This window comes from Lissotriton helveticus, chromosome 3_1 (assembly GCF_964261635.1).
Source record: "Lissotriton helveticus chromosome 3_1, aLisHel1.1, whole genome shotgun sequence".
Lineage (NCBI taxonomy): Eukaryota > Metazoa > Chordata > Amphibia > Caudata > Salamandridae > Lissotriton > Lissotriton helveticus.
The window spans coordinates 434,198,846-434,212,310 of NC_136061.1; the positions used below are offsets into that span (position 1 = coordinate 434,198,846).

General features: G+C 46.1%; 1 protein-coding gene across 3 annotated transcripts in view; it reads left to right on the forward strand.

Moving 5' to 3' along the window:
• Nucleotides 1-13,465, forward strand: part of NRP2 (neuropilin 2) — a 187,092-nt gene that overhangs the window by 94,465 nt on the left and 79,162 nt on the right. For all 3 annotated transcript variants that reach the window (XM_078680291.1, XM_078680292.1, XM_078680294.1), the window contains exons 6-7: nt 1,890-2,059; nt 9,522-9,677. In XM_078680291.1, the coding sequence (XP_078536417.1) occupies nt 1,890-2,059; nt 9,522-9,677 (326 nt within the window). The remainder of the gene's footprint in view (nt 1-1,889; nt 2,060-9,521; nt 9,678-13,465) is intronic.

The window sequence follows — 13,465 nt, forward strand, 5'->3', positions numbered from 1 at the left end:
TCTAATCTGTCACCATACATAGGATCCTCTGTTTCTATGACCACCGCTTCTTCCGGAGAACAAGGGCAGCCCATACAGCTCCCCAGATTCTAACCTTTTGGGAGAGCTGACCCAGGAGGAGTCAAATGCCAGAGTGTTTACCCAGAGCAAAACCTAACCCAGTGACTTATTGGTACAAGTAGTAATTATAGGTAATCAGCCAGAGAGAGAGAGGGAAAAGTATAAGGAGTCACTATTGATGCCCCTAATGGTAATATCAAATAAACAACAGAAGAGTGCAGCCAAAAGCAAAGAAGAGCCAGCAAAAGAAGTCACTCTTGTTTGTAAAAAGAACCCTCACTCACCAACCTAATTGGTGACATGCTTCATCATTGGGTTCCCACCAGAGAGGCCGAGTGCCTCCCTGGTGCACCAAGACGGCTGACTACAGCGGAGCGTTTTTTTTTGGGTGATGCAAGTGTGAATAAGTGAGTGGAAGTGATTTTAAAAAGTGTTTAGTTCGTCCGTAAACAAAACTTTATTCGTAGAGAACTAGGCACCACTGAAAAACAGTGCGGTGGATGTTTCAGAAACTGGCTAGATTGACCAGATACATCTGTGGTGTTAAAAAAAGGGGTGTGGTCAACATGTTTCTGCCTCCTTTCGCCTTTTGCGAGGCTTCCGTCAGGGCCAAAACACTTCAGTGGTATGCACACACTAAGACACACTCTAACCTGCGGTGTTGAGAAACCGGCATGACTTACAGTTTGAGTAGAGCCTTCAGCATTAGTGAAAGCCGTATACATTTAAGGTATCAGGTAACCTTACACCATGGGTCCTGGTGGAAGGCGGTGGCTTGTAGTCACACATACACCAAAGCCCATCGCCCGTATGGAACTTGCATATCTCTTCCTGAGTACCCCGTGGACTTTAGAAGTAGTAATTAAGCAAGTGCCAGTGCATCTCCGAAGTTACATGGCACATGAAATTAACAGTGGTCCTTTCTGAGCACTGCCGCTGCACTGTTTATATTAAATATTTTCTTTATGCATTTCTTGTCTCCATCATTTCTTCTCAGAGTTTGTTCCTTGCAAAGGGAACCACTTCTGTGAACAGTGTTTCTCTACTGTCTCCCTCCTGTCATATGTTACGACCTCTAGTTCTAGAAGCTGTGTCTCATGGCTCAGTGGATTAATGCATTCACCCCAGAGATCTGTGTTTGACACCATCATCACAGTTGTGAATCTTTGTGGGTCCACTTAGCCTTTTATCCTTCTAATGTTGATTAAACCAGTGCCATTGAATTGGTTAGAAATATACAGTTTTCAGTGGGGCTAACAAGCACTCTACAAATACCATATTATATTGAACAGTGCTCACCTAATGAACTTATTGCCTTTATTACATTTCGAAATTAGAATACTCTTCCCCTATCAGTGATATCACTTTTCCTCAACTCTGAACAGGTTAACATTCATATAACCCCTCCTCACAGAACCCTTGGTTTAAATCAACCACCACCGTGGTGTCTCACCTATGGACTGTCACCACCTGTGTTTCTTCTTCTGGCGATGTAGCTTCCATAATTGGCACCTTGCTCTAAATTTAACCTTCAGAGCAAGACACAAACCTTGAGATGTGACCCCCAGAGCACAACATCATAGTCCAAATATGGCCTTTGAAACTGGATTTGTTGCGTCTAATATGGCTTATAGAAATCGACCCCATATATCAGATCTTGCATCCAAAACTTGACACTATACTCAATGTGTAATATTCAGAACTAGACACAATTCGCCTGGGGTGGCTGCCAGAATCGGACACCGTTTGCTATACGGGGCTTTCCGGAAATGTGCACTGATCATAGATATTGACATTGATTTGCCTGTCTGTGTTTATTCACTTCCCAGCCTTCCAGTGCAATGTTCCCCTAGGAATGGAGTCTGGAAGGATTGCCAATGAGCAGATCACTGCCTCCTCGACCTACACCGATATGAGGTGGACGGCGCAGCAGAGCCGGCTCAACAGCGACGACAATGGATGGACGCCCAACATCGACTCCAATAAGGAATATCTTCAGGTACATCGGCCACCTGCTGGAGATGTGGTGACAGTGCACAGTCACAGGGGGAAAGGGGCTGACACCCATCAAAGCGTTCACACATGCAGAGCCTTAATCTAACTTTAGACACCAACTCAGAACATTGTGTTCAGTTTGGGGCAGAAGAACACCACACAAAATCAAGGAGCCTTTGCACATTAGGAGACTTGTCCCTGCCCTCTTGTTCTTTGATTATAAGTTGAATTGAAATATATTAATGGGTCAAAATGTACCAACAGTGTTTAAAAAGTTCATTGAAATGTGAGAGTTTCTTAAGAAGGACCACCTGCAGTCACCACTTTAGCTCACATCTCCGCTTGCACCTTGTCATGTGTTGCACAAGTAGGATAAAAAATTGCAAGGTTTGTGTAGCGACAATGAGGGCCTCAGTAGTACGGATGAGGAATTGGACCAGGAGAGGTGAATGGATCATCTGAGCAGGCCAGCACAGTTGTAGGACAGGCAGACTGGACCAAGGATGTGATGGGTGGCAGATTTGAAGACCTGCCAATGGTTGTTTATCAGGTCCTGTCCATATAATCTTATGATCCAAGCTCTAAGGTCGAGGTGGTCCAAGCTCATGTTGCAGTTTGTTGACACTAGGATTAACACTGGGACCCAACCATGTTCAAAATACACAATCTTCTAGAAATTCTAGATTGAATAGCAGTGCTGTTGCACCGCAGGTGGTTTCTCCAGCTGAAAAACGTTTAAAACCTCAGAAAAAAAACAATCTTGCCGTGTAGCCCAAAAAACAGAACAGACTTGAATCATTGAACAAATAGTGAAAACAAATCCAAAGATGGATAATGAAAAACGAGTCCTACGGAATTAAGTTGGTGAAAAACAGCTGTTAGATATTGTTTCATTTGTTTTTATTTTCTTTATAAAATGTCCCAGAAAGCATTCAATAGTGAAAAGATGCTTTCAAATATAGCTGCAAGTGCCCACTAATGAATTGGTTGGTCCTTCCAAGGAAGTGTGAAGATATATGTAGGAAAACTTCACAAATCTGTAAAAAATTAAAAACACGCAGATTTTGTAAAAAGCTGCACAATTGCACAGGAACACAAGCTGTTGGAAAGGAAGCAGGAAATCTGTTCCAAACATTAGAACGGTGTTCTTAATAAAATACAAAATGCAATATCTCTTGGGTCTGGGCTGAGGGAAAACCTGGGGACGTCTGAGTCAGTAACGTCATTCTCTCCAAAGCACACGGAGTGAAAATGTTCGGATGCTGACAGCCTGATTTAGTCTGCATTATTAGGAATGTAGCTCAGATAAAACTTCAGAGAACGCCAGACATGTTGACTAGAATCAGTTTTTTTTTTTTGTAATTGCGAAAGCAGACCAGCAGTATCATTTAACGAGAAATAGCACTTCTCCCGAAACTGGAAATTTTGAGCCTGTTGAGGAGATACACTTTGTGGGTCAAACGATATATATTTAATACATGGTAAATTTAGAACTACAGTCCCTTTTTTGACTGTGGATGGTCCCTCTTCCACCGTCCCTGACTGGAGATACTTACAGCACGAACAAGTGGTTCTCATTAAGATGTTTATGATCACTTTGACTGCAGATTCAAAGAAGAAATAACACATGCTTCAAAGGGGCCACCTGACGCGCTCAGTCCGACCCTGATCAGATGTAGGAGGCGAGCCTCTGATGGTCGGAGTCCGGTACATGGGACATGGTGGTATTAACGGGTGGAGTGGCCAGAGCCTGCGCATGCCGAGATACACAACTGTGAACCTGAAGTGCATTGAGGATGGTGACAGTTCTGTGCTAGGATGCTACGAGTCGATTGCTACGGCAGCTGCTGCCATTGTAGCACACGATTGCCCCTAGAAGCATCGAATATGGTCTGATTGTTATTCAAGTGGGTGCCAAAATGGCACTTTGCCTAGGGTGGCAGCATTCTTTGATGCAACCTGTGCTGTGGCACAGTTTTGGCTGAAGGGTTAAGGGGGATTCTCCTTTCAGGGTCTCTTGAATCCTGGCGAGACAGGCAGCGGGGCGTCTGAAAGTCTGGATTCCGCTTCTGGCTGCTTGTGGTAGGGTGCTAGGAGCCTGGGGAGGGCCACAGGTGGGCCGAGGGGCCTGTTGCATGCCATGGCAGGCTCCTTCAAACTGTGTTCCTCACATGGTAGAATGAAATAGAATCTTAGTGAGATGGGCGTTTTGCATGCTGGACTGGACCCATAGGTGGCTAGTGGGCCCTGGTTGGGTTGGGTTAGCTTCGGGGAAAGATTGGTTGCTGCCATTTGGCAGGGTGTTGTGAGTTCTTGGCAATGGCCAATGCTAGTGCAATCATAACAGCTTTTAAGGGAACTTTCAGCAGAGCGGTACTGGTGTATCCCCATACACAATAATTATTTTCCAACCTCTGGGGAAAAGGTAGGCAGCAAACTGTTGCCTCGCGGATGGCAGCAAGTAAGGTTGCATCGCCTTTTCTTCTGGGAGATATTTGTCCTTTACCTCTTACTCAGGATCCCGGGTGGTGAGGAGGCTGGAGAGGTGGTGGGCAGAAAGGTGCAAATCCGCCCCAGTACCTCTAACCAGGACTGCATTCAGCTGCTCTTTGACGCCCTCCCCAGTCCTAAAACAAAACGACCCCTTAGGAAGTCAGAGGAGAGCGTTCCTCTACAGACCTGCCAAACCCCACGTTGCCACCCGCCGTGTGTCACACGATAACTGCTCTTTTCACACAGTGTCCTGGTGAAGAGCCTATATCACCCTGTGTGCAGAGAGTGCGCTGGACACCCATGCAGAGAGCAGGTTTCATGTCCGGATGTGGGGCTCAGAGCAGCAAAGGTTCATCAGATGTTTTTCAACCTCCCATTAACGTCGGCAGCAGCCTCCGAAGCCGTCAACATTTGTTTTTCAGGGAGGGTCGGTTCGGGCAGTGCAGGGCTCTAAGCCGTCTCCTCCATGGTTGGCCAGGTGGTGAGGGACTGAAACCCCGCCCCCTGTTCAGACTTGGCCACTTCAAGCCCCATCACCTCTCACGTAGTATTTTAAAGATGGCGGGTCTGCCTCAGGTCCGAGTTGGGAAGGCGGCTTCTAATAGTAAGCAGCTGTGAAGCGTCTGTCAGCGGGTACCATGACCCCATTTGAACTACAAAACAAACTTTCAAAATCACTACATAATTGCACATTCCTGAAACCCTCATTATCAAGTGCAGGGAAAACGAATACATCCGATCTTGACACACGGAGACTGCTTTACTGCTGGCTTGTCTCGTGTGTGACAGTTTCCAGTGTACTGGTGTGTGCTGGGCCAGGAATGCGCCATGTTTGTCTTCCTTTTGGCCGCTGTTCCTCGTGAGCCGCCGTCATCCCCACCTGCCTGCGTTCCAAGTAATGTCATTTATTTAGAGTGAATTCCATGCGGCGAGGAGACGGGGGCCATTAGACGAACTGCATAATGATCAGCCTGGCTGCGGGAGCGAGTCCGATGCTCTGCAGGCAGAGCGAGCAGGCAGCATGCAGCACTGCATAGCTACCCTCTGACTGAGGTAGGCAGGCAATCTCGGCACGACCAGCCGCCACTCTGGGTAAAGTCAGGTGGGGGGACCGGCCTTTCATTAACCCGCGAACCAGGGGAGAGGGAATTATATAGGATGTTTGGTCCACCCTCCCAGACCTTCTAGTGCCTAGAGGTCGAAAAGAGGGACAAAGAGACTGGAAGCAGCTCATTGAAATCTATTGTGCAGGAAGTAAGTTTTACAAATAGAAAGTGGTTACAGAAAACACCTCAAGCAGCAGGCAGCAGGCCCCTTTCCCCTTCTACTGTTTCAAACTCGAGCCTTGCTCATTCCGAGGAATGAGAAAAAAGGAGTTTATTACCCCATCTGGAAATTACTTCTAGTAGAGGGGGAGTGGATGCAAAAAAGCAGGCGGGTGTCATGTTTTACTCAGCCCTTTTACTGCAAACAAGCACAAGTCCTACATGTTTGAACTATCCGCTTCAAAACCCCATCAGAGGTAGCAAGCGCTATATAAATACAAACCTCTTTCCCTCTTCTATCCCCCCGCTAACCCTTCTCTACCCAAATAACTGAACAACATATCCACTACTCAAATTACTTCATATTTTACTATATACTAATTTTCAACACTAATCCTTTATGGGCTCCAGAGTGGCGTGCTACTCGCCAGAAAAGCGCTTCAACACCCATCAGGGGTAACAAGTGCTATATGAATGCAAACCTTTCTTCCCCTTTTATCCCTCCGCCATCCTTCTCACTTCAAATAACTGACTAATTATCCACCACTGAAATGACTTCATATTTCACCATATTAATTCACCACTCATCCTTTATGGGCTTCCTGAATAGCGTGCGTCAACAAGCGCTATATAAATACAAACATTTTTCCTCCTCTATCCTTCTGCTGTCATTCCAAATCCAAATAACTGACTGACCTATCCACCACTTAAAATGTACTTGCATGTTCCACTATACTAATTTAACACTAATCCTCTATGGGTCCCAGAGTAGTGTGCTACTCGCCGAAAAAGTGCTTTGACGCCTCGTCAGGGGCAGTAAGCGCTATATAAATGCAATTACAATACAATACGACATACTGGATCTGTGTTTGCTGCACCGACTACCGGAAAGGTCAACTTCTCATCACCCATTTTTCCTAGACAAATTTCGCTAGATTTTTCCTGGGGAAATTTGTCCAGGGAAAACTGCAAGCGTGTGATCATTACCAAGTGCAGTATTTTCCATGTGCAGAAATTGCCACAGAACTGGAAATCCCGATCCGCGCGCATGGATCATGTTTTTTGATTACTGCTGTTAATTAGACCCTTAGTACCCAGCACAGCACTTATGATTCCAGTGCCAGCAGGCATAAAGCTGACAGAGGATTGTGTGGTATCCATTATGTAAATTGTACATTTAGACAATACATGCGTCATTGCGGTTTGTCACCATTAGGGTGACCACTTATCTCCAGGTCATGACAGACACCTTTTCCCAATTCTTGACCTTTGTGTGCTAGCCAAATGCATTCTAGGTGTTGTAGTCTTGTATTGCTGCTAGAGAACTAATTAGACATAGGCACCTGGAGCTAATTATTTGTAGTTGAGAATTTCAGGACTGGAGTCCTGCACAGGGGTGGTCAGTCACCCTAGTCAGCATGAGCTCGCTGCACACCACTCAAAACCCGGAAAAAACAAATAAGAGCATCTGCATCCATTACTGACATTTACATAAGGAGACATCATCCACATCCTGATAGGTCCAATTTTTATAGTACTAACTCACTTTTATTCAAATGGCATCCGGGATTGGGAGCACACCCACTGATACAGTTAACTACCATTGCCACAATAGACAACCTTAATCCTTTTCATACTTGCACCAGCCATCATCCATGAAAAGACACATTCTGGTAGTGGTGCTGTCCTGAAATTTTAGAATCTTACTTGTATCAAATGAACCTCTTGATCTTTCTCTGAGGTGCCCCCAAAATTACAAGTGAACATTGAAGTACCAGCTGCGAAATCATATTGAAATCATAACAACAATTAAATTAAACTCAAACTATGCCTGTGTCTAATCATACAACGTAGGGAGCGCAGCTAGGCCACCGGTTAGGATCCTAACCCATCCAATGTTAAAACATGAAAAGGGGACATGTAGTTTGTGCCACATATTCAAAAGGAATCGACTAGAATTACATATAAAGAGAGAAATGGAGACAATGCATATAAAATTGACAAGTGCACTGATTGACGGGTAAATTCTGTTCCGTATCATCAGTGCTTCACCCTAGTGCTTAGAGTCTCTTATGGGTCCTGCATGTCCTCTGAGATAAGTCACTTTAATCACCCACCCCCTCCCCACAAACGCGAAAATTGCAAGTATCTACTTGACAATAAATATCTTTAACTGTTTAAGAAGTGGGAGCTGCCGCACTGTAAGCCGTGGGGACTGTCACACTTCAGCGCACTGTAAACAGTGGCGACCGTGCACTTCAGTACACTGTAAGCAATGGGGACCGCCACACTTCAGTGCATTGTAAGCAGCGGCGACGACCATACTTCAGTACATTATAAGCAGCGGGGACCACCAAACTTCAGTAAATTGTAAGCAGTGGGGACTGCCGCACTTCAGCGCACTGTAAGCAGCAGGGACCACTGCACTTCAGCACATATAAAGCAGTGGGGACTGCCACACTTCAGCGCACTGTAAGCAGTGGCGGCTGCCACACTTAGACACAAAGCTTAAAACCCTGGTAATTTTGACTCAAAGGGAATTATTGTAGGAAATCTGTAAATTAAGCACTCAACTACTGATTCTACTCTTCATTGAGGGCTTGAAGTGGTGCGAACGGAGGCAGGAGGTTCGTCTAGCACATAGTAGCCACATAGGAATCATCACACTTGTAAAAGTGCTGGATTCTGCTATAAATTGTTCAGTGATGTACCTAAAGTGCGGAGCATAGTGAGACCTTCAGGCTGACGTCATGATTAACCCTAGGTGTAGTTTGGGTAGTAGCGCTACGCTTAGCTACGCGAAGTGCGTTTCACACTACGCAAGCTACGCGTAGCTGCGCGAACTGCGTAGTGCTGTAGGGAAAATGCTGTTCGCACAGATTGCACAGTGCCGCTGCTTGTCCGCACTGTGCAATCATTGAAAACCGCATCTTGCACAGTCCAAGTCTGCCCCTCGAGTAGATTTGTTCTTGAGCGACCGCTTTCTCAACGCGGACTGGTAGTTACTCATCGCGAGCGGTTGCAAGCATACGTGACCACTCGCAATGAGAAACCTGACCTCCCCGTGTTGAAAATCTTGAAGAAAAAGTCTCGCCGGGATGTTATTTTGCTCGCTCGTGGTCACCAACTTGACATTGAGGGCCGCGAGCAAGCAAAAAATGCCCGCTTAGCGACGCTATGCGTTTTTTGCACTGTGGTACATGCAATTCACGCAGTGCATTGTTGCGCAAACTACGCACGCTCCACGAGCGTAGGCTAGTCCTACGCCCAGGGTTAGTCATGATGAAGTAAGCATGACATGAATTCAAGCCCAGCTATGGTCTCTTTTTATGTTGCCTCCTCTAAGTGTTGAACTGTGCCCAATAACTGAACCCTCCACGCACAACTGCGTGCAGTATCCATAGGTTTGTTATAGTATTTCATAGCTATGTGATCGCATTGCCATTCCTCTTCCAAGCAGCCGGAATGTCCAGCTTATGTGTTGACGCCATCTTTCATCTTAACATATAATTAATCTAAGATACTAACACAACGCATATAGATTTAACCGTGTTAGAAGTGCATCTAAATTCCCATCGATTAGTTAACAAATAAATATAAGTAAGGCTGCTCAAGCTCACCTTGATTAATATCTCTTGTGCTCACTGGGCTCTCTGGTTTGGTTTCTTTGAGAGCCTTTAACATGCTCCTTTGCCTTCTTTCTCTTAGGTGGACCTTCGTTTCCTGACTCTGTTGACAGCCATTGCTACTCAGGGCGCCATCTCGAGAGAAACACAAAATGGATACTACGTTAAATCCTACAAGCTGGAAGTCAGCACCAATGGCGAAGACTGGATGATGTTCCGACATGGCAAAAATCACAAAGTAAGTCTCGGCATTTAATTGGTTGGTTGGAGTGATGGTGAGTGGGACAGAACTCCAGTCACTAGTTTGACATTGAGTAGCACACCATTTTGGTGATTGTTTAAATTGTTGGTGTGTGCTGATGGTGTTCGAAGACATATTTCAGTGATTCATGGACATATGGTTAGTAAGTCATAATTTTAACTAGGACAGTGTTTTAATGATTGGTTGGTGTGCTGATAAATAGGATGACATAAGAGCAACTCATTAGACTGATAGCGCAGAGGACACTGAAGTGTTCATGTTCTTGGCTGAATTTAAGTGAACAAACATTTTTTTGCTTTGTTAGGGGTAGTAGTGTATGGTCAAGGTTTTTAGTGATTGGTTGGAGTGAATATGCAAAGGAAATCTTACTAGCGATTGGTTGGAAAGACTGACTATGGAAGCATGTTAGTGATTGATTCGATTGATGATTAATATTATGGGATAATGTCTTGTCAATGGGCTTGGAAGATGATTAGTAGAACAGTGTTTTGGCGAATGATTGGATTAATTGCGACTAAAAGATTGTTTCAGTGACTGCTTGAACGTGCACTCAGATGACAAAAGAGCAACTCACTATTGTAATAGTTGAAATTGCTATACTGATGTCTATCACAGCGCAATGTAAACTTACATCACATAGTTATAGATACTCCGGGTTGTGACAGCATACTGTAAACCCAAGTTACTGTATGGATGATCACCCAAAGGTGACTAAGGCTTAGTGCTGATTTCAGCCTCCATCAGCAAGCTTCTCTTCCCGCTTCCACCTGTGCACGGCTTCCCACTTAGGGGAGAGAGAGCGAGAGAATCTCCGCAGCGGTGTACGTCCTATGACTGCAAATGAAGGGCGCGCAAGGTTTTCCCAGCCTGAGCTCCTCATGCGCATCAGACTTCTCAGCAGCTTTCAGCCCCAGACCCTCTACTCTTGACTGTCTTAACAGCCTCTAAACCGCTTGAGTTGCAGTTCAGGATTTGCCGGGGTCTGGAAATGAAAGGGCAGGATTCCCTCCAAGGGGAGCGCAATGTCCCGGAGAATAAAGAGAACAATACATAACGAACTGCGATTCCGTGTGTCAGGGATATGGGATCTGCAATGGCAATCAGGCCTGGCAGTGATGTATGGGCTCCTCGGGCTCTCCGACCATCTGCAGCTCCCTGAGAGAGCCGGCGTGGTGTGTTTTCTGAAAATTGTCCTTGTAACTGGGGTGGAGAGAATGATGTTTTCCATTCTGGAAAGGAAACTATGCAGTACTGGCCTGCCTGTCCGGTAAGTATGAGATGTTTGTTGAATCCTAAGTCTACGCCCGGCATACATTAGTAGAAAACATCCGCGGATGGCCAGGCCTGGTGTCGTTTTGGCTGCACTAACAAGGAAGGAAGATGCAGCCTCCTGTTGACCAACATTGTCAATGTTTCTTGACACGCCAAGGCAGAAAGCAGCATAAATCAGTAATATTTTCCAAATTCTTCTAAAGTCAACCCTTTGCTTGGATGCATGTATGTAGGTATTGGGCCTCACATAGGGTGAACCTGATTGGCAAGCAATGGCGTGTTATATAGGGTAGTGGGAAGGGAGCAATGGAGGACTGTGTAATAGTAGGGTAGAGGGGTATTCTTCTGGTAGGCCAGATGTCCTAAAGGACCTTGGACTGCCTCAATAAAGATAGATGAGGTGCCTACATCAACCCTGCCAGGGCTAATTTTTTATGGAAAGATGTTTGCAATGAATTTGTGCCTTAACAAACAACAATTTCTAGACACAGAAGTCAGCACAGGAAATAAAAGCCATAACCCACAAAGAGATGGCAATAGTCTACTCAGGTGAAACACTATTATGACCCTATTTCTAGGGTTTCTTTCTCTAAAAGGTCATCAGCATTAAAAGATCCAACCTGCAGAGATAGGTTCCTGGGTCTAGGGATGTGTGTGACAAATGTAGAGGAAGCAGTTGTGTTCCAAGATAAAAAATGTCTCAACATTGGTCCCAAAGAACCCCAATTTCTCTTGTTTTCCTCTTGCAGCTGTACTGCATTTATTGCCAATATACGTCACACCCAAATGTGCTCAGCAGATTTTTTTTAAATAACTTCAAAGTTCAATATTTTCTGTGTGAAACACTTTTCAACAGTATGTTTGCACGAAAATGAATTTATACTGATGAGTTCTTAGTTATAACAACCTCAACTCGAGTCAATGTCAAGAACAGGACTTGATAACATACATACCATGTTTGCTGGTTGTCCTGAAAGCGGGATTTCTATTTTTCCTGTGGACTATAGAAAATCAAACAACCTCCACACAAGTTGTAGGTTATCAAGAATGGGTCATGAGAGTGGGTCTGTCTCCCATCATAAATCTTGCAGCACTTAATTTAGATTTAGACCTGCGATGAAAAAGTTAATGCCATGGAATTCCTGAATGTTTCCCACTTTCCAAACCCTTCAGTTTCTGAGCTATGGTGAACCACTACATGAAGAGGTTCTACCTGCCCATTACTGCAGCAGTCAGTGATTATGTTCCATTTTGCCTTGCCTAGTTGCAGGGACTTCTTTGTGAAGTCAATGATTGCGGACTAATTTGGAATTCCACTCATTTGCATTCCATGAGGAAAACCGTGTCCAACAATGTTCGCAGCAGGAATCAGCACACTTAGTAAGATCTGAATATTCAGTGAGTAACAGTGATTAACCTGTGGGGGTGACGTGCTGGAATGGGGGGTTCTAGGGGGCAGGGTGGCTGGAATGCCTATATTTGAGGTCCTGTTTCCTCCTCATCCACCCGCTGGCCGGGTGGGACGCATGCGGCACCTCGCTGCGCCAGGAAGTCCCGCCCACCCTGCACCCCCCGCCTGCTCATCATCTGAACGGTCCCCGCAGCCTCAGTATTCCAGGCACAGGCTGCAGGCGCAGCACAGTGCGGCAGGGACCGGCTGCACCGCTCCGGCGCTGAAAGGGTTCCGAGCGATCCGTGCCAGATAGATTTGTCAAAATCTGCCGCAGCTTGAGCCGGAGCCACGGAGGAGGCCTGCATATAGATGTATGTATGTACGCATTGTACGTGTCAGGCTTTTACTGCCTTCCCTGAATTACTCGACTGCTGCCGGAGCAGGGTGGGCCCGGCGCCAAGTGCTGCGCCAGGGGCTCTGCGGCCTGGAGAGCCGCTTCGGAAGACAAGGGAGGAGTGGGACCGGCAAAGGCGGCGACTTGTAGGGTGCTGCACCCCAGCTGCGCACCCTCCCTTGCCGTCGGGTGCTGCTTATTCCCAGAAGCAGCCATCATGATCACGTGCTGTGCACGCTCCTTCCGCCCGGTGTCTCTGCACCCCGACAATAGGCCCTTCTTGTTTGTGTGCGTGTATTTGTGGACCACGTGCTGTGCACGCTCCTTCCGCCCGGTGTGTCTTACCCTGACAAAGGCCCTTCTTGTTTGTGTGCGTGTAGCTGCGGACCACGTGCTGTGCACGCTCCTTCCGCCCGTTGTCTTTGTACCCTGGCTATAGCTCCTTACTGCCTGTAACGCGTGTAAATGTAGCTCACATGCTGTGCACACCCTCCGGTTTAGTGTCCGTGAATCCGCGAGGTGTAAGGAGGGGTCCGGCCAAGGACACTGCGCAGGTTTGGTTTGTGGTGAGGGTTCCCAGAGGGCTTCAAGTCACTGCATTTCTTGGATTTCATTTTAAAACCTTTCAGGCTTAGGCTTTTAACACTAATTGACTCAATTGATATGAGGTAAGTAGAATAAAACAGTGGAAAGACTACATCTCCC